At 34.3% G+C, this 21955-nt stretch overlaps 1 protein-coding gene across 1 annotated transcript; it reads left to right on the forward strand.

The window, feature by feature from the left end:
• Positions 1-9076: 9076 nt before the first annotated feature.
• On the forward strand, positions 9077-21421 carry LOC121985438. The gene is made up of 5 exons (XM_042538897.1): positions 9077-9257; positions 11180-11247; positions 11325-15507; positions 19343-19409; positions 20966-21421. Exons 1-5 carry the CDS (start codon positions 9122-9124, stop codon positions 21120-21122), a joined length of 4611 nt encoding a protein of 1536 aa, XP_042394831.1. The 5' UTR covers positions 9077-9121; the 3' UTR covers positions 21123-21421.
• The last annotated feature ends 534 nt before the right edge of the window (positions 21422-21955 follow it).

Genomic DNA, 21955 nt, shown 5'->3' on the forward strand with positions numbered 1-21955 from the left:
GTGAACAACATTCTTGAATAATGTTCATGAACAACGTTCGTGAACAATGTTCGTGAACAACGTTCGTGAACAATGTTCACGAACCATATTGATTAATAAAATTCTTTTCAATATGCTAAATAAACAATAAAATAAAATAAATAAATAAATTTAAATTATCAATCTTAATAACCAATCAAATAATTAAAAGTTTCAAACAATCAAACAATCTTGAATTGAGAGCTTGATAACATTTAAACGAACCAAGCTCAAACCAAGCTCAAGCCAAGCTCGAACCAAGCTCAAGTCAAGCTCGAACCAAGCTCAAGCTAAGCTCGAATTGAGAGCTTGATAACATCTAAACGAATCAAGCTCAAGCCAAGCTTTAAACAAGCTCAAGCTCATAAAAAATAAACGAAGCCAAGCTTGAACACTCATTTCAAAAGCTTGGTTCATTTTAAGCTTGACTCGGCTCGGCTCGATTATCTTATCAAACAAGCTTGAACACCCCAAAGCTCGGCTCGGCTTGGCTTGTTTACAGCCTTACATACAAGGGTCATGGTGCAGAGAGGTGGGCGGGAGTGACCATTCGTGCATACGCTGTTGTTATTATGTTTGCTTTGGCTGTTGCTGTCTATATATGCTGTTATTGCTTACTTACTGCTGTTGTTCACATATGCTGATATGCTTATTTGTGTTGAGATATATTCTCATTGTAGATGTTTAGTCATTGGAAAATTGTATATACCTTGCTTATTGCCTCAGTAGTTATGAGCAGTACTGTAGTAGATTAGTACCAGTTCTGACCTACTATATCTAGCCTAGGATATGGTTTCAGGCATGAGCATTTATTTTGACTCTATTATCTGCTATTACCTTTATGAGACTGTATACTCTTGTCTCACTTTCTAGTTGTATTTTATGTTCATGCACTATATTTCCTTACCCGCTGAGTTCCAATACTCACCACCTCGCAAATTGATTTTCTTTCGCCAGGTAACAGGTAGATGAGTCATGGGTGCTTGGAGAGTCCCGACTGCCAGTCCCACATCACACTCGAGGATAGTTTTCGTTTTGGTTTTGTTATCATTTGGTGTGATATATTGATTTTGTGTATTTTATTTTTCAACAAGTCGATGTGAATTTTGGGTTAAGTCTGTGATGATAGGTATTTTGTTAGTGCCGTTGTTGGTTTTACGTTCGTATCGTTTTATGTCTTCCGCTGCTGTGTGTTTATGTTCAGGCAGGTAGGCTTATTAAACTGTGTGGTTGTGTTTATTTTGTTCCAGCGAGTGGGCTGATGATATAAACTGCGTGGTTGTGTTTATTTCATTTTTGTCCAGCCGGGTAGACTGAGTATATTAAACTGCGTGTTATGTTGTTTATATTTTGTATATATATTCCAGCCGAGTGTGGCTGAGGTATATTTTGTATGTAGTAATTCTTCAGTTTGTCACCGTACAGGGGAGATGTTGTCGAAATTTCTTCTGGCAGGGACTACCTGGGGCGTGACATCTCCTATCACATACTTTTTTCTCATTTTCTCTCATCACACTTTCTCTCTCTTTATTTTTTTCTCATCACACTTTCTCTCTCATCATTCTCTTTTATCATATTTTCCTCTCACATTCATCTTTCTCTCACATCTAATTTTTTCTCTTATTTTCCTTTAAGGGTAAAAAAGGAAATTTTGATTTTTTCCGATAGAAAATAGGCAACTAACCAAACATTGCTTTTAAGAGTGATATCCATGCTCATACTCATTCCCATTCCACAATACAATGATTCTCATTCCGATTCCTATTCCTAGGAAAGAACCAAACGCCCCCTTAATTAATTTTAGATTCAACTTGCAACCATTATAACTAATATATGATAAGAAAAATAAACGAGGACACAAGGTGGATAAAAAAATAAGGGTGCGTTTGGTTTGTCCCATTTTCATTTTCATTTTCTGAAAAACGCGCGTTTTTCATTTTTTAGAAAATGACTTTTCCGCGTTTTTCGTTTTCTTAAAAAACACCCTCTCATTTTCTTAAAAATGAACGTGGAAAACACAAACCAAATGCGTTTTCCATTTTCTCAGGAAATGAAAACAGAAAACAGCGTGGAAAACGCAAACCAAACGCCCCCTAAGTTTTTCACACACCTTCATTGATCATTACATATTCTATTTATAAGCTAATACATCACATATTAAAAACCCCATTAACTCCAATAACACCATAACATTAACTACTAACATCACATTACAACCATTATCCTCCACCACTAACTCAACTTGCCAACTCATTAACTGACTAAACCACATTACAATCATTACCCTATTATTTCTCTCCACTAACTCAATTAAAGCATGCCCACTAACACATTAATTTTATCAACAATCCCTCCCTTAAACTGATATTCCAAATGTAATAATCAGTTTAAAAAAAGTTAAACTTTTAAACTCCATGTAGAAACACCCAGTAGCTTTCTGAGCTTTTGAAATGTAGCAAATTTGAGAGGTTTGGTTAGTATATCAACAATTTGATCTGCTTCTATAGTAAACAAGATAAATGATGTCATCATTTATGAGATTTATCAGGGGGCGTTTGGTTCTTTCCTAGGAATAGGAATCAGAATGAGAATCATTGTATTGTGGAATGGGAATGGGTATGAGCATGGATATCACTCTTAAAAGCAATGTTTGGTTAGTTGTATATCTTCTATCGGAATAAATCAAAGTTTCCTTTTTTACCCTTAAAGAAAAATAAGAGAAAAAATTAGATGTGAGAGAAAGATGAATGTGAGAGAAAAATATGATGAAAGAGAATGATGAGAGAGAAGGTATTATGAGAGAGAAAGTGTGATAAGAAAGAATGAAGAGAGAGAAAGTGTGATAAGAGAAAATGAAAAAAGAGAGTGTGATTGGAGAGAGCATGATGAGAGAAAATATGATGTGAGAGAAAGTATGATAAGAGAGGATGAAGAGAGAGAAAATATAATGAGAAAAAATGAGGAGAGAGTGTGTCATGAGAGAGATTGAGGAGAGAGAAGGTGAGGAAAATGAATATGATGGGAGAGATTGAGGAGAGAGAAAGTATGATGAGAGAGAAAGTGTGTTGAGGAAAAAAGGAGTAAGTGTGATAAGAGAGATTGAGGAGAGAGAAAGTATGATGAGAGAGAAAGTATAATGAAAGAGAAAGTGTGTTGAGGAAAAAAGGAGTAATTGTGGCAAGAGAGATTGAGGAGAGAGAAAGTATGATGAGAGAGACAGTGTGTTGAGGAAAAAAGGAGGAAGTGTGATAAGAGAGATTGAGGAGAGAGAAAGTATGATGAGAGAGAAAGTGTGATGAGAAAAAAAAGAGTGTGATGGGAGAGATTGAGGAGAGAGAAAGCATGATGAGAGAGAAAGTGTGATGAGGAAAAAAAGAAGGAAGAGAATGCGATGGAAGAGATTGAGGAGAGAGAAAGTATGATGAGAGAGAAAGTGTAATGAGAAAAAAAGAGGAAAGAGAGTGTGATAGGAGAGATTAAGGAGAGAGAAAGTGTGTGATAAAATGATGAGAGAGAAACTATGATGAGAGAGAAAATATAATGAGAGAGAATAAGGAGAGATAGGTGATATGAAAGAAAAAATAAATAAATATATTTTGATATTTGATATTAATGGAGAAAATTTTAGTTTTAAGTCAAGGGTATTTTTGGAATAAGGGAATATTTTGATTGATGAAAATAGGGTAATGACTCATTGAAGGGGGGGGGTACATGGGAATGAGTTATTACCCAATTTCAAGGATTCATTCCCTTATTTGTATTCCTATTCCTATAATCCAAACATTAACAATGGGAATCAATGATTCTCATTCCCATTCTCCACTCCTATTACCCTAAACCAAACGCCCCCTCAGGAAATGATACCTCACATCTATGTGTTTACTTCGACCATGTAGCACTATATTTTTAGAAAGTTTTATTGTTGAATTGTTATCACAATAAATCTGAATAGGTCCATTCTTTTTGAAATATAATTTTGTAAGAATCTTCTTTAGCCAAATAGCTTGACAAGCACAAGATATTGTAGCAACAAACTCAGCTTTCGTGGATGATAATGTAACAATTGATTGTTTTTTTGAAGACCATGAAATAGCTCTTGTACCTAACATAAAAATATACCCAGATGTATTTTTTCGATCATCTAGATCTCTTGCATAATCACTATCGGTAACAACAAATAGATCTGACTTTTCTCCCTTTTTATAAAATAACACAAACTCTTTAGTATTTTGCAAGTATCGAAAAATTCTCTTTGCAACTGAGAGATGCATTTCTGTAGCACAATCCATGTATCTACTAATTATACTTACAACATGCATAATATCAGGTCTCGTCACTATCAAATACATTAAACCCCACTATCTGTTTGTAAAGTGTGACATCAACCTTCTTTCCTCCAATATCTTTATATAACTTCACTCCAAATTTATAAGGAGTATTTACAGAATTACAATCTTTCATTTGAAACTTGTCCAGAATTTCTTGCACATACCTTCTTTGAGAAATAAAAATTCCAACAGAAGCTTGCACCACTTCAATACCAAGGAAATAATACATCATACCAAGATTAGACATTTCAAATTCTTTCATCATATACTTTTTAAAATTTCCAAATATAGATGTACTATTTCTAGTGTAGATTAAGTCATTTACATATAAACAAACTATCAATATTTTTCCTCCATCATCAATCTTAATAAAAAGAGTATATTCATAAGAGCACTTTTGAAAGCCTTCTTTCAAAAAATAAGTTTCTATACGATTATACCAAGCCTGTGGGGCTTGTTTTAATTCATATAGAGCTTTCCTTAATCTATAAACTTTATGCTCATTACCAAATTTCATATAACCTGGAGGTTGATCGATAAATACCTCTTCTTTCAAATCTCTATGGAGGAATGCTGATTTTACATCCAATTAAAAGATAGGCCATGAATTTTGTACCGCCATCACTATCACCACTCTGATTATATCATGTCTTGATACAGGAGCAAAAACTTCTTTAATTATAATCAACACCAAACTCTTGCTTATAGCCCTTCACCACTAAGCGTGCTTTGTACTTGTCAATCTCACCATGTTGATTTAGCTTTGTCTTGTAAACTCACTTTACACCAATTGTCTTTTGCCCTTTAGGAAGATTACATAACTCCCATGTATTATTTTTTCAATTGTTGTAATTTCATCATCTATAGCCTTTCTCCATTTTAATTCTTTAACAGTCATTTCAAAAATAGTGGGCCACAATCTGAAAACAAAGCAAAATGTTTAAGAGGATCATCACCTTAATCAATTCCAGTCATCTCATAATTAGACATTCATGTTGGTCTTCTTTGAACACGTTGTGACCTTTGTGATTCTGCTTCAACCGAACTTTGATCTGCTATAGGAATATTTTGAGAGACTTCCTCATGTTTCTCATCCTCTATAGGTTGTTGTACTTTCTCATCATCATCAAAATCAACAGGGATAATTTTTTTAACGTCATTTTGATTCTATGGCCAAATGTCTTTTTCATCAAAAATAACATCACGACTTATAATGATTTTCTTAGTGTAGAGATTATATAATCTATAAACTTTTGATGTATTACTCATACTAAGAAAAATGCATTTATCACCTTTGTTGTCTAGCTTCTTTCTCCTTTCATCTGGAATATGTGCATAAGTGATACACCCAAAAATCCGAAAATGATCAACAGTCGGTTTTTTTCCACTCCAGGCTTCCTCCGACGTCATGTTTTGAATAGATAATGTAGGACTTCTATTTAATATATGGACGCTCTAATTAACTGCTTCTGGCCAAAATTTTTTAGGAATATCACTTGTCGTTAGAAGTCTTCGCACCATATTCATAATAGTGTAGTTCTTCCTCTCGCATACACCATTCTGTTGAGGTGTGTAAGCTGTTGTAAGTTGTCTCTTGATTCCATGGTTCTCACAAAAATTTACAAATTCATATGAGTTATATTCTCCACCACGATTTGTACGCAAAACTTTAATAGAGTTGCCAATTTCTTTCTTGACAAGTACTTTATAAGTTTTGAAAGCTAAAAAGGCTTTGGATTTTTCTTGTAACAAATAAATCCATATTTTGCGGCTATAATCATCAATAAAGGTAATTATGTATCTTTTACCTCCATTAGAATGCAGTGTTATTAGTTCGCAAATATCTGAATGAATAAGCTCCAATGCCGCCTTTGCTCTCCAAGATTTTCCTTGTGGGAATTGATTACAGTGTTATTTGCTAACAACACATTCTTCACAAACTTGAGAAGGAGTTGTAATTTGAGGAAGACTGATCACCATATTCTTCTGTTTTAGTGTTTTCAATCCACCAAAATTTAGATGCCCATAGCGAAAGTGTCATAATCATGTCATCATCAAATTTTGCTGAAAAATATGAATGTGATGCAATATGAACATAAAGCGGAAATATACGATTTGCTATCATATTAACTTGCGCAATTAAATCCAACTTTGCATCTTGAATCTGACAAACTCCTTCTTTAATAGCAATTTCATATCTTTTTTTTTTGTAATTGACCCACACTAAGCAAATTAGTTTTTAAATCTGACACAAAAAGAATATTAGAGATAATATGGGTAGAATCTCCTTTTGCTTGTATGGTTACCTTTCCTTTTCCTATAACAGAAATTGTAAAGTTGTAACGAAATTTGACAGAACTACGAAAGTATTCATCTAAGTCTGAAAAATGTATCCTTTTCTCCGCACATGTGATTGTTACAGCCTGTATCTAAATACCATATATTCCATTGAGTTTTCTCTTTCTATGACATACCATTAAAAGGAACACTTCTTCTTCTTTTATAAAGTTAGTCTGATCTCCATTTTATTTCTTCAAATTAGTATAACATTCTGATATATAATTGTCATACCTATGACATCAATAACATTCAACATTAGACTTGTATGCTGACTTTGTTATATTAGTTGTAGAATAATGACCTCCACGTCCTCTATCTCTGCTTTGAAAATAGCTTACTGGTGTTGATTTTGTTATTGGTTCCCATGATTATTGTTGTTTTTACCTCTTCCTCTTCCTCTTCCTCTTCCTCGACCTCTACCTCTACCTCTTCCTCGTCCTTTATCACTTCTATCATTTGTAGAGTAATTTTCTAAGAAAGCCTTTAATGTTTGCTCCTCTTTTTTATATTGATTGATTTTCTGTTCATGAATAATAAAATTTATAATTCATCAATTGAAAGTAGACTTACATCATTTGCTTCTTCAATGACACAGACAACAAAATTAGATTTTGGTATCATAGATCAAAGAGTTTTTTCGATGATGAGAACATCCTCTATCTTGTCGCCAAGGATCTGTATTTTGTTGACAATTGCCATCATTCTTGAAAAATAATCTAAAACCGATTCTCCTGATTTCATTTGGAGCATTTCGAACTCTGAACGAAGTGCTTAAGCTGCTGCCTCTTAGCTCTTATTGTACCTTGGTACTTCTTTTTCATAGAATCCCAGATATCTTTGACAGTATCCTTGCAGAGAATGATTTCCAAGATTGAGTGATCAATAATTTGGAAGAAATAATTATTTACTTTAAGATCTTTCAATTGCACATCTGTTAGTGCAACACCTTTTATTGGTTCTGCTACTCCAGAAATCATGATTGTCCAATATTCTCTGGATCTTAAAAAATTTTCCATGAGCATGCTCCAATGGTCATAGTGATCATTAAATCGAGGAATGACAGGTTGTACAAAACTCTCAGAAAACATAACTCTCTTCGAAATCTCGCTTTGATACCACTAATAAGAAAAATAGACGAGTCGAGGACACAAGGAAGATAAAAAAAATAAATTTTTCATGCACCTTCATTAATCATTACATATCATATTTATAGGTTAATACATCACACATATTAAAAAAATCCACTAACTCCACTAACACCACAACATTAACCACTAACACCACATTACAACCATTATCCTCCACCACTAACTCAACTTGCCAGCTCATTAACCCACTAACACCACATTACAACTATTACCCTATTGTTTCTCTCCACTAACTCAATTAAAACATGCTTAATAACACATTAATTTTATCAACAATATATACCAATTATAACTATAATTGTTATGATAATACTAAAATAAAAATATGATAGTTCCTCTTTTTATCATAGCACGAAATGCCTTGAACAAGAAATTTCTCATAATATTTTATTATTTTATTGATATTAAAGAATTGAATTTTTCTTCTTCTCTTCTCTTTTCTCCCCGCGTCCTCTCTTCTCGACGGGATCCTCTAATCCTGTCTATCCTTATCTACTCTTGGACCAAGGGCAATGATAGGTGAATTTAATAGCTCTCACCTGTTTAGTAAATGGGGGTCCATTAAATTCCACCTATCATTATAATAGATCAGGATCTACTAAATACGAACCAGAGGATCTTTACTCTATCTCTTCTCTATTCTCTTCATTCTCTGTTTTTGCAAGCATGCACAACTTAATTACACTGTTTTTTTTTTCTCCGGAAGATCTCAATCGGCTCTACCACATATCTAATCTGATTATAGGTATGATTTTCTAGAGACTTGGTCAAGTTTTCATTAATTCTTCTAATAATAATTTAATATTTTTTAGAGAAATCAAAATAAGAAATGGAAGATAAAAATAGATCATTATAATTTCAAAAATTTATAGGACCTGAAAATTTTCAGAGTCCAATTAAATAAATCTAATAATATTTTATTTTAATTTTTCCAGAAAGATAAAATATGATTCCATCTCAAGAAAAATAAGATTAACGTTACCCATTCAAATCCGTTAAAGAAAAACAAACAAAGAAGATATAATTAAGTTGTAGTACTGTAAAAATGGAAAATAAGCCAGGGCCATTTTCAAAGTTTGGAATGGGTCAAATCCGAACTTTGGGTGCACTTTGGGAAATTTTCGTATATATATAAATCGCGATCAAGACCTAACGACCCATTGCCAACCGGTTCGGTCAAACCATTTTGCAGTTCCGGTCAAGTCCCTACGCAAAACCCCGTCGCCCTTTTTATAACCCCGCAGTCCCTTCTCTTCCTCGCTGCGATCGCCTCCGGTTCGCTTCGTCATGGCGTCGGAATCGGACCAACCCTCTCATCCTCCGGCGCCGTCCGCCCCGGTTTTCACCCTATTTATCGATTCCAACATCGACACTCACATCGCCTTGTCCGTACCCCCTGCCGACACCGTCGCCGACGTCAAGCGTAAGCGTTTCCTTGTTCTTATGCTTTTCTTGTTATCCCTGAATCCATAGAACTCGATTGAAAAGTGGACTTCTGTCTCGGTTAAATCGGATTCAAGGTCACGTATCTTGAATGGTTTGCGGAAGGAAAAAAAAATCTCATTGTAGTACTTATTTGCTTAACAAGTGTGTGCATTGCATTTCTAAATGCCGATCTTTGGCTCGCTGTGCCTACGATGACATAAACCTTTATGGAAGAAGAGGTTTCCCCATGCTCCCGCACCTGTGCCTGCTCAAGTAGGCACATGACTACTAAACTCGCCTGGACGTTACATGGAAGGAGTGGGTGACACCCTTGGCTATACCAAATGTTGGACATTGGAAGTAGAAATTTGAAAGAACATTGTGGATCAAGTTGTATTATTAATTGATCACTCTAGACACACCACTAACTCTCTTACATTCTATCTTAAGTTCTACTCAAGCACCTCTATGCTATCACTTGCTTTCTTGGTTTCTTAGTTAGTAACACAGATTCCTTCCTATCTCTGTTTATAGGAGAGGATAGTTGCCAGATATTTTCATTTTACATTATAGACCAAGAAAATGAAATAGAATAATTTGAGAAGTTTTTGTATATTGGTGATTTCTCCCCTCACTTTACAAAGGAGAAAACACACATCTATATACATCAGCTAACCTATTCTAGGAAAATATAATAAATTAATTATAATCAATCTCCCATTTTAGGAAATTATACATAATAAATCAATTACACTAATTGATGATAAAATGCTGATCAATAGATTCCACATATAAAATAGTTTGATCTATTAGAGTGGAAAGGATAGGGGATAGAAGGAGATTGAAAAAAATGATTTAGTTAGTGTGAGTATCATAGTTGGAAAAATCATCCAACACAAATATGGATTGCACCAGCTGAATTAGCATGGGTAACGGTTGATCTAATATTTTTGAGAAATTGGCTTATCATACAAATTGAAAAAATTTCAGAAAATTTAATGATTCAAAGAAATTAACTGAAAGTTAGTTAAATTATGCTAGAAAATTAATGGAATCTATTAAAATTTGTTCAATTTGAGATCAAAATGGATTAAATTGAGTTAGAACTTGGTCAGATCAATATGACTTTGATAAACTTAACCAATCTAGTGTTTCGTTTTACCCAACATGATGTTTAGACAACTTGCACAAGAAGAAAAGAGTATTTATTGCATCACTTAACCTTGTTGTTTCTTAAGATTTATATTGGAATCAAGGATCACTAACTCAACGTTGGCATCACTTACTAGACTCAACACTTCACCCCTATCTCTTTGGCTCACTATCGATTGAGTTTGATTATTGTGGATTGAGAAGGATATTGTGGAGTGAGAGAGAACACAATAATCTCTTTAAATCAATAAGAATTCTAAATCTCCTCTTCAACTACGATATGATGTAGTTAGAAACATAACTGAAATAAGATTGAATATCAAGTAATAACACATTAAAGATTAATATAGTTTTATTTTATTATTTATTATATATTATAATATATTTTTATGTATTAATTTTATATTAATAGATGACATTATTTGTATATTGCATTATCAATCAAATATGTATAAATAAACATTCTCTTTTACAGGTTAGAACATTTGTTGTAACATAAATAATTTTATTGAATATATATTTTTCTTTTTTCTTTTTTTTCTCCTATTCTGATTTCACCAATTCTATCGATCCAATTCAACTAATACTTGAATTTTTTAACTGTTCGATCCAATATTAATTTTGACTACTATGGCTAGTATAACTAGTGATATCAATTTATATAGAGCTCAATAGAGGGTTACGATTCATTTAGCTAATTGCAAGCAGTTTCGATTAATATGACAATGATTATTGATTTAACTGAAACACATTCTAATTGTTGAGCAGGAAAAATTATGATTGAGCACATGTTATGCTTTCCAGATGTTGGTCAAGTAACAATCCAGGCACTGAAGGTTGTACCCTTTTATGCACCTAAATTAGTTCAGTAAATTTGTTTGATTGGAAGTGGTTATAATATAAATTCTTACAGGTGAAACGCAGAGGTGCCTTCTATCATTTATCAGACACCATGCCTGTCAGATGTGCTTTTGATGGGAGTAAGGGTACTTGGTTTCTTCATGCTGATGTTATTGCTAAATCAAGCTCAGAACACCAAGGTGACAACACAGAACATGTTGTAGATGATAATAATAAGCAATTCGGTGGGGACTTTCAGCTTCAAGTGAAGCTTAGTGAACATTTGAATGAGGATGGGCCACTGAACAAAACCGACTTTTACATCGATGACAATATGAATTTCCATGAGAATCAATGCAAATTGACTGATCATACTGGTTTTTCAGTACCCAAACCTATGAGTTGCCAAATTGAAAGCCTTGTAGATATGGCTAATGATCAGCTTGCTGCTGCTAATCAGAATGCAGATGGCTCCATCCAATCGTGTCACCTAGAGAGGCAGGAAATTGATAAGGATGCTCAGTTGCATGCATTAGAACCGATTGAACAAGAAGCTGAATTGCCCACAGTTTCTAATCCTGATATGTTCGCTGATCAAGTCAAAGGCAAGAAACTAGAAAAATTATCTGGATCTGAAGTTTTGGAGAATACTATCTCTACTGATGTCCTCAAGGAAGAGACATCTAAAAAGCGGAGTGATGTTGAAGATTTGCATTTAGACTCGGGCATGGCTAGTTTATCTCTCCCAGAAGAGTTGTCTGGTAATTTACATGATGGTGACTCTACTTTGATGGAACGCCTAACAAATGATAAAAAGAAACGGAAGAAGAAAAGTCGGTCATCTAGGTCAAAACTAGCTGAAGCTGACTACACAGTGCCATCGGATAACGACATCAGAGATTTTTTTGACAGTGCTAAGGAACAAAACAATGAAAAGCAACCTGCACTGGAGAAGAGTGATGTCATTGGTTTTGTTTCTGATGTTATGAAAAATAATAACGAACATTCTGCTGATGAAGATTCTGTACAAGTGGACAGTTCCAAAAGAAGAAAACTTTCACCGGATATTGACAATGAAAGATTGCCAAAAATTTCAGAATTGAATCACTTTTCAAGCATGGATAGCATGGCGGTTGGGACTCATACACTTCCGGTCAATGTTACTTTGTCTTATCCAGAAGAATTGTCTCATACGTTACCTGATGCTGACTCTAGCATAATAGAACATCTCACTGATGATAAAAGAAAGAAGAAAAAGAGAAGACAGTCATCTAAGTCTCAAACTGATTTTCCTATTCCTACGGATAACCATGTAAAAATCTTTCCTAGCATTGGTACAGAACAGATCATGGAAGATGGAGTCACATCAGAAACTATTGAGACTATTGGTTTTGTTCCTGAAGTTAAGGTAGGCAATAATGAAGGCACAACTGTGGACAACCACAAAGATATGATAAATAAGTTAGTTGGCACAACTGAGAAAGCTTCTGAAAATGTAGCTTCTCTAAAGGTAGAAAATTCCTCAAAAAGAATTGCCAGTACAGATTTCAGCAGTGAAAGTATGGTAAAAGGTGAACATTCCAATCAGATCTCAAGCATGGCAGGCAAGATGGTTGAGTCTGATGCTGAAAAAGTTGTCTTTGCTAATAGTCGTAAAAATATCGTTGAAGAATACAATGTTGCACCTGTTGTAAAAGAAGCAGATCCATTTAGCAATACCAGAAAAAAAAGATCAAGAAAAAGCTTATCTAAAGATGTATCAGATATCAATGAGCCTGCAGAATCTGCCAACAAGGAGAAAGAAGCTCCGAGTCGAGATGATACGGCAAAGTTAGAGTTAGAAAAACCTTTTGCTGATAACGATGGAAAATCACATAGCATGAGGACAAAAAAATCTAAGAAAAGTGATTCAAAAAACGTACCTAGAGATGTATCAGATATCAATGAGGCTGCAGAACTTGCCATTAATCGGAAAGAAGCTCCCAATCAATATGATACCACAAAGTTACAGTCAGAAAACCCTTGTGCTGGTGATGATGGAAAGTCACATAGCAAGAGGACAAGAAAATCTGAGAAAGTTGAATCAAAAAAGTTATCTAAAGATGTACCAAATATCAATGAGCCTGCAAGATTTGCCAATAACCAGAAAACAGATCTCAGTCAAGATGATACTGCAAAGGTACAGTCAGAAAACCCTTCTGCGGATAATGAAGGAAAGTCATGTCGGAGGAGGACAAGACAATCTGAGAAAAGTGATTCAAAAAACTTATCTAAAGATGTATCAGATATCAATGAGCCTGCAGAACTTGCCAATAATCGGAAAGAAGCTCCTGATCAATGTGATACTGCAAAGTTACAGTTGGAAAACCCTTCTGCCGGTGATGATGGAAAGTCACATAGCAAGAATACAAGAAAATCTGAGAAAGTTGATTCAAAAAAGTTATCTAAAGATGTACCTGATATCAATGAGCCTGCAGGATTTGCCAATAACCGGAAAGAAGCTCTCAGTCAAGATGATATTGCAAAGTTACAGTCAGAAAACCCTTCTGCTGATAATGATGGAAAGCCATGTCGCAGGAGGACAAGACAATCTGAGAAAAGTGATCCAAAAAACTTATCTAAAGATGTATCCAATGCCAATGGACCTGCAGAACTTGCCAATAATCAGAAAGAAGCTCCTGGTCAATATGATACTGCAAAATTACAGTCAGAAAACCCTTCTGCTGGTGATGATGGAAAGTCAAATAGCAAGAGGACAAGAAAATCTGAGAAAGTTGATTCAAAAAAGTTATCTAAAGATGTACCAAATATCAATGAGCCTGCAGGATTTACCAATAACCGGAAAGAAGCTCTTGCTCATGATGATACTGCAAAGTTACAGTCAGAACCTTCTGCTGATAATGATGGAAAGTCATGTCGCACGAGGACAAGACAATCTGAGAAAGTTGATTCTATGAATTTTAAATCTGGTAATTCTATATCTGTTCATTCTTCAGTAAACCTAGCAAAAAGCTACGACAAGGACAAATCAAATCAAGACCAACAAGCATTGAGAGATTCAGCATTTCCTACTAAATCTGATGATAAAAAGTCACGCCGCAATAAGAAAAAATCTTCCAATGTTGTACTTCAAGATAATGAACCTCATCCAAACGACTCTTCTAACTCTCTGGTTGGCAAAAGTGCTGGGGACACTGCCAGATTAAGTAAAGAACCTAACTCACTAGCTACTGATGACAAAGCTGCAGCTTCTGGAATCTCCGTAAAAGGACATGATCATGGAAAAGGTGGAGCTTCAAGCACCACTCTGGAAAATCTAACCGATCTACTTCCAAAGAATATTGCTTCTCAAGGAACTGAAGAATCTGTGGAAGCACATCAAGATGAGAAATTTCCTGGTGTTGACAATAATGAAATTAACTTTATTGCTGTGTTTCCTCCAAATTCCATCCAGGATGAACCTGGTGTTTCTGCTGATCAAGTTCTGCCAGCTGAGACTAAACCCAAGAAACAACCTAAGGGCAAGAGGAAAAACAAGTCAAACAAGCATGAGTCAGCTCATGATTTTGCTTATCCTTCAGAATCAGAGAAGCTGGATGTGAAAAAAAGTAGCACTAATTGTGGCCTGGTCAAGCAGGATTCAGCTGATCCATCTGGCAAATCTAGTTTTGAGCTTTGCCAGAAAGGAAAAGAACATAATGATTCTTTTAATCTGACAGCTGATTCTACTAGGGATGATGGTACTATTTCATCTGACTATATGCCTCATGTTGAAAGTGTTAAGCAGACGATCGAAGCCAATAGATCAGACACTTACCACCAGATATCAGAATCACAGTTTCAGAATGGCAATCATGCCCACTACTCCAATGAGAAGACCTTTCTGAAGAGTGCGACTGAATCTCATGTCCAAGTGGAAAAGGAAGAAAATTTTAATTTAGGGCTACATGCAGTTCAGAACCAGTCTAAGCCTTCTGGTGGCACCATTGATGAGGAAACACATGCTGGTCTTGCCGCTTCAAGTGACAGTACAGAGGAAAACACACCAGTTCAAACTAAAAGATACAGGCTTGCAGTTAGGAAAGTTCCTAGAAGTATGGGGAAGAAATCAAACAATCATAAACCAAAGACCTCTTTTCTAATCCCAAGTGCCATATTTGATAATGCTGTGGATGAAAGTTCTGAGGATGATCTTATTTTCAGGAATAGTGAAGCAACAGCAGCCATCTCGGATTCTTCATCAACCGACTCAGAAGGTGAGAGCATCCAAAAATAGTTGTTGCAATGACCTTCTCTAACTTTTCACTTTTCATTTCAGTATTTCAATATGATATCCAAACTTTCATCCAAGGTTCAGAAATATTATTCTGAGTGGGGTTTTAGTCCTTCCAAACTGAGGCAGTTTTGTGCTGATTTCACCATGCCAACAATATGGTGCTAGTTGATCTAACAAGGAGAAAGAAAAGGAGATGGCAACAAGAGTAGAGACAAAAGTTTCTTTAAGTGGGTTCCACTAAATTCTATAAGCTTCTTAAAATACAACAATTGTAATTCAATTTATATTAATCAAATATACAACAACAATAATCAAACCTTTATCCCATTAAGCACCGTCGGTTATATGGATCTTCCTATGCCATTGGACTCTATCCCCTACTATCTCCCCATCTATTTTATTATTATTAATTAAGTCTTTTTTGGATCAAATATATTAGAATATTAAATAAAATAACTTGAATTTGTTGTACTTCATTTAATAAATTTACACATCTATATCTAAAAAGTAAATGGTGTCAAATAGACAAACAAAATGGATTTAACATTTAATTTTTAATTACTTCCTACTTAAACTATTCGCGTACTCAAATTTTTAGTGGGAGTCAATTGACCACACTTGAGTTAATGCGTCTTTGCCATTGGGAGGGGGAGCTTACTTGAAGGCATCAACGACACTAAGAAAGCTTCTCTTAACACATATGTAGCCTCGATATCTCACTCTCGTTGCCTGACATCACAATCCAAACCAGAATTAGCATTTTGTCGTGGGTGGGTCGGGTCAGGTTGGGTCGGGTTGAATTTTTTTTAAACCCAACCTGAACCCGAATTCAACCTGAAACCCCTAAACCTGAATCCGAACCCGACCAACCCGAACTCGACCGAATAACCCGAAAAGCCAATTCAAAATGATTTTTTTTTGACTATTTTTCCTATAATTCTTCACTTTTATCCCAATATTCCATTATTATCATACTAACATTGATATTAATATACATAAAAACATCTTAATTTTCAAAATAAAATTCGATTTAACTTCAAAAAATTAAATAAACCCTATATTTGGGTCAACCCAGGTTAACCCGACCCGACCCAACCCGAAAATTTTCAACCCAAAAACCCTCCAACTCGAACCCGACCCGAACCCGAAAATGCCCAACCCGAACCTGATTTTTTTCGAGTCGACTCGGGTTGGGTCATCGGGTAATGTTCATTTTTTACACCCCTAGTTTTGTCTAAATGCCTCGCACCGGCGCCTCACATTGCAATTGATCAACCGAAAGAAGAATCATGGTGTTGATAAAGGGCTCTGGTTACTGCTCTTTGTGGAGGATGGGTTGCAAGGAAAACATGGTGTTGATGTTGCCACCATTCTATGTCTTAGTAGGGGAACGGAATGAAAAATCTTGGTCTTGTTGAACCAGTATGGCTTGAGATTTTAATTCATGTCTTCATATATTCCCTTGTACCATGTTGGACACCGAACATTACTACATGGCACTCATATTTGCATTATCCATGACATAGGTAACTTTGGTGCCTTATCCATGGTGAAGATGACTTTGTAAATGCTAAATTATGTGTGTGTTTTTTATGTAGCCATATGCTGATATCTCTTTCCATGCAGCTTGATATGTCTCACTTTTTCAGTGGCTTCTTTGATTTCTCCAGACAACAGTAGTATGTTTTGCTCAGGTTATCAGCTTATGGTTGATGCGATAGGCAATCTAATTATTCTATGGAACTGACATATGTTAGTTGTGTTTTATTGATATTGTCCTTTTTTCTTTATACCTTCTGAAGTATTTGTGTCATCAATTGTCAAGCTTATTATCCTACACAAATATAGTCCTCTATTTTACTCAAGAATAAGTTATGCTCCATCTTTTAATTGTACTTGATAGAGTTGCTTTGGAACATTTGAACTTTTTCATAAATTTCATAGTACATAGTGTAGTTGATTTTGGCATAATTTGCATGACACATTGATGTTATCCTTGATTGGTTTTGCATGTGTAGATTTCTCATTATATTGTTTGAAACAGGAAATTGTCTACCTCAGTTTGGTTGATCTGCTTTGGCATGTTTTAACTAATTTCACAATCTCAAAAGATGGCATGTAGAGAAGGAGATTGTAAATTAATCTCCTAAAAGAAGGAAAGATGCCACCTTTTGCTTTACTGCCCATTTTTGTTGTTGCGTTGTAATATATTGACAGAGGAAATAGGAAAAATACTAGCCTCTCCCACAGTAGTTCTCCACTGTCCCACAGTTAGTACACCCTACACAGTTATAGTGACTTTGATTCCATCATGGATGGATATTAAATTTGATTACATGGATGGATATACTTTGTTTCTCTCCCAGTATTTTTGGGGGAAGTAACAAGCATTTGGTGAGAATTAATTGCAGCTTACCCTTTTATGATTAGACTAGTTGTTTTACCACTGATTTTGTTTTTATGGCTCTGTCCACCATGCTAATTCATCGCTACCTTATTCTCAAGGGTAATTTTATCATTTTTACATGAGAAACAACTAGATGATGTGGAAGTTCATTAGCTGCATTAGGGAAAAGTGATAAACCAAAAAATTTCTCAAATGTAACAAATTTGAAAAATAACTAGAGGTAAGTAATGTGAGGTAAGTAAAATGCCCACTTGGTTATTGTCAAATGAGCAAAATGATACCTTAATGGTCACGAAACATAATTGATATGGAATTGACTTCCTAGGGAATAACATTGATAAAGAATAAAATAGGAATAATTATTTCCTAGTTAGGTTCTTCAAATGGTATAGATGCTTCATTTGAATGTTACAAGTAATAGACAAGAAATAATATTCACAATGACAAAATATCTCTGTATGAATTAAATTCTCTGCTTTGTAAATTCATAATATATATTTATTATTTGGAGGCTTGAATAGAATAAGAAAATATTTTTTTTTAAAAAAAATGGAATAGATGAGGAACAGAAATAACTAACTGTTCCTAAATTAAGGAATAGTTATTCCTTATGATTAGGGAGTCACAATTTCACGGCAATTAGTTTTCCGAGTTTATTCATTTTCTTTACCAAATGCAGAAATACTTATTTCATTATTTCATGAGAAAAGTGAACGGGCTTTATCACAGGGAGCAAAATTATAATTAACCTTATTTCTAATTTTTCGACATGATCAACTTATTCTCTATGTTAGGTAGGAGATGATGCTATGATGCTATGCCTTGTTTTTTTAATAACATATAATGATCTTTGTATAGTTTTATGATGCAATTTTACTTTATTTTCTCTTTTGTTTCAGACTTTCAGTTCCAGATATTCTCTTGAAAGATTATATACATTTTGCTAAGCATGAATATGAAGGATCTTCTAGGATAAAATTATGTTTATTCATATGTGCCAATTTTTCTGCTGTTCATGATTTTCATTAGTTTTGTTTTGCATCATTTATTTTTGCCAATTCCAATCTGGAATTCTCCAAAAATAAAGGAGATTGATCCTAGTAAGCTTGATTTTGCAAAGATTTATCCAAAATGTAAATCTAATAGTATCAAATTTATATTCTCATCACTTTAATAATATTTGTCCTATCCTGATCTTGGATGTTGGTGCCTTTGCTTGGTCTTTAGAATATCGTATCCTGTTCAATACTGTAGGACCTGATCAAAAGGAAGAGGTTTCTTAAATTATTTTTTCAGGGTAGAGTTGTATGTTTTGCTTTGATTCCTGCAAAGAGTTTCATGTTATGCTGCTTGAAAATGGTGCTTCATGAGCTGACAGATATGTCATTGTTTTCAACTTATGGAACAGGATCTAAAACTCCAGAGCATCATGGTAAACATGAGGGAAGTGACGGAGAAGATATCTTTCTATCACAGTAAGTAATGCCATAATACTATTAATGACATTGTTATCCATCTTCCATTGATATTTTTGAATTTAGAGGTTAAATTATGCTGGTTCATATTTTTTTTAGCATCCTTTTCCTTCAAAAGGAATGAATGACAGTGATGCAACACTGTAATAGAACTGAAACTCTATGCATTCTGTTGAAATTGATGGAACACCGGAAAACTGTCGTCTCACACAAAAACAAAAGTACTTCTAAAGAACCACCAAATGATATTTATCAAATGGAAATTTTATTAGTCAAAAGCTCAAAAATGCATATAGAAGACATTACTTTTATGGGCTCAACCCTAGCTAAACTAGGAAATAAAATTTCATTAATTGGGAAAGGCAATAATTTTATTAAACTACTGTGAAATTAGAAGATACCAACTTTTTGATACCAGAATAGAACAATTATGAAATTCAAAATACAAGATTCAAATCAATACTTTTCCTTTTTTGCTTTATTGTTTCTCACTAAAGAGAACTCCAATCCAAGTGTGTTGTAGGCATCTGCAGTACATATGAAATGCATGTTCCATCACTCTAAATCAGAATTTAGAAGGAGCAACTGCATGGAACTCCAACAATGAGAGCAACCTGCTGTTGAAGTTTGACATGTTGCAAATAGACATGATTTGGAAGTGGACAAAGGCTATCTCATCATCTTTTCTTAAAGGAACTACTAAATGTCAAATAATGTTTCCTGATGACATTTACTTATTGATTGGGATAAAAGGGTAATAAACTCATTTGCAATCAGCTAAGGTTTAAAACTTGGTAACAGAACTAATTCATGATTTATGATGAAATGGTACAATATCAATGCCAACCATATCAATCCAAGATGTAGGCCAACATAGTTCAGATCGTCCCACTCTAGTTTATTTACTTCTTTGGATATATTTTATTATTTTATCTGAGAACAAGTTAGTTGGCTAATTCTACTAATCTGCATTTTTAGACTGCCTTGTTTGTCAACTCTGGATGCCATTTTCCCTTCTTTTTTTCCTTCTAATTTCACAAAAGGTAAAATCTCAAGCAACAGATCATCTGACAAATCTACGACACTGATTTTTTTTTTTTGAGTCAGCTACTATTGAGAAAGTTGGCTGAAAATAATCTCACGACTCCAATTTGGTTAATAAGCCCCTTTGGTGGATTCAATGGTGTTGTAAGATCAAAATCAAGTGCCTGATTAATCTTAGGGCTGATTCCTTCAAGGAATAAGTCTAAGGATGAACTGAAAGTAACTATGTGGAAAGATAACTTGAGAGACAATCCTCTCTCTTGTTTCCTTCCGCAAATAGAGAGGAAAGCTACAAATTTGCAGAGAAAAATTTAAGCATTCATACTTGGTAACTCATCTGCTCAAAAGGCCAAAATAGAACCGAAAGCTAATTAATATTTATTGATGAAACAAGTGATCTGTTCTCTTTGTTACACCTGCTCAATCAGACAACTAAAAGGATAAATTAGTTAGCTTTACATATCGTGCACAATCATTTTTTATTGTTTCTTATTACCCTTTTTGTTTTCCAGATCATCAATCATTTCCACAAAGAACATGCCTCTTGATACAATACTCAAATCTTCTAGCAGCTACAAAAAGGCCAAGCTTCTGGCCTCTCAATCACAAGCTGATGACTCTGAAAGCCAACCTGTTGATGTCGTCCTGTCAACTCAACCTGAATATTGATCTTGCGCCACGCTGAACATCTTTGGCTAGGTATCACGAATTAAGCTTTTTTGGAACACTCAAGTGATGTGAGGAGCAGCAACAAAGTAGTTTTTTTTGTGGTGTGCCATTTTAATGATCTGGACAATCAATGGCCATTGACTACTGCTGCTCTGATACAATTAGCTAATTATCTTGGTGCTTGCAAGTTTGTTCTGGTTTTAACTACATTTTGCGCTGAATCGAAATACTTCTATAAACAATGTTGTAGTTTGCAAGTATTGAAATTTATAATGAGATTTTTTTTTTCTTTTTGTTAAGGTGAATTCATTGGATAGCCTATCGTAGAGGTTGGATCAGATCCCTGAAACAGCTTTAACTAATTATCATGTATATCCCTTCAACAGATTTATCAGATAAATGTAAATAAATCTATTTAATTTTAGTTTTTGGGTAATTATAATTATAGTGTATATAAATTCTTTGAAGTCTAGGTCTATCATATATGAATTTAATTATGTTTTGTGTAAATTTCTCATGAAGTCATTAGTATATGTTTGCTCCTAAATGAACAAATTTAAACAATCAGGAAATTAAAGATAAATAAGAAACTTAACTAAATAAAACAATAAAATTTATTATTAATAAAAAATATACTTTACCCAAAACAAGACTACGTATTCTATAATCTCATTTAAATACTTTTATAACTAAAGAATAACCAATAAGTTCATTTAGAGTACATTATCTGTGATTTCACTTTATTTATAATTTAAATATTTAGTTTTTGAATCGATCGGATCTATGAAAAAATTTTAACAGTCATCCAGATAAATTAAAAGTATTTATTGATA

This window comes from Zingiber officinale, chromosome 5B, assembly GCF_018446385.1.
Source record: "Zingiber officinale cultivar Zhangliang chromosome 5B, Zo_v1.1, whole genome shotgun sequence".
Taxonomy (NCBI): domain Eukaryota; kingdom Viridiplantae; phylum Streptophyta; class Magnoliopsida; order Zingiberales; family Zingiberaceae; genus Zingiber; species Zingiber officinale.

Coding starts and splice junctions, on each gene's coding strand:
- LOC121985438 (XM_042538897.1), top strand. CDS start 9,122: ATGGCGTCGGAATCGGACCAACCCTCTCATCCTCCGGCGCCGTCCGCC. Junction 11,248..11,324: donor TAACAATCCAGGCACTGAAG/GTTGTACCCTTT, acceptor AAATTCTTACAG/GTGAAACGCAGAGGTGCCTT. Junction 15,508..19,342: donor TTCATCAACCGACTCAGAAG/GTGAGAGCATCC, acceptor CTTATGGAACAG/GATCTAAAACTCCAGAGCAT.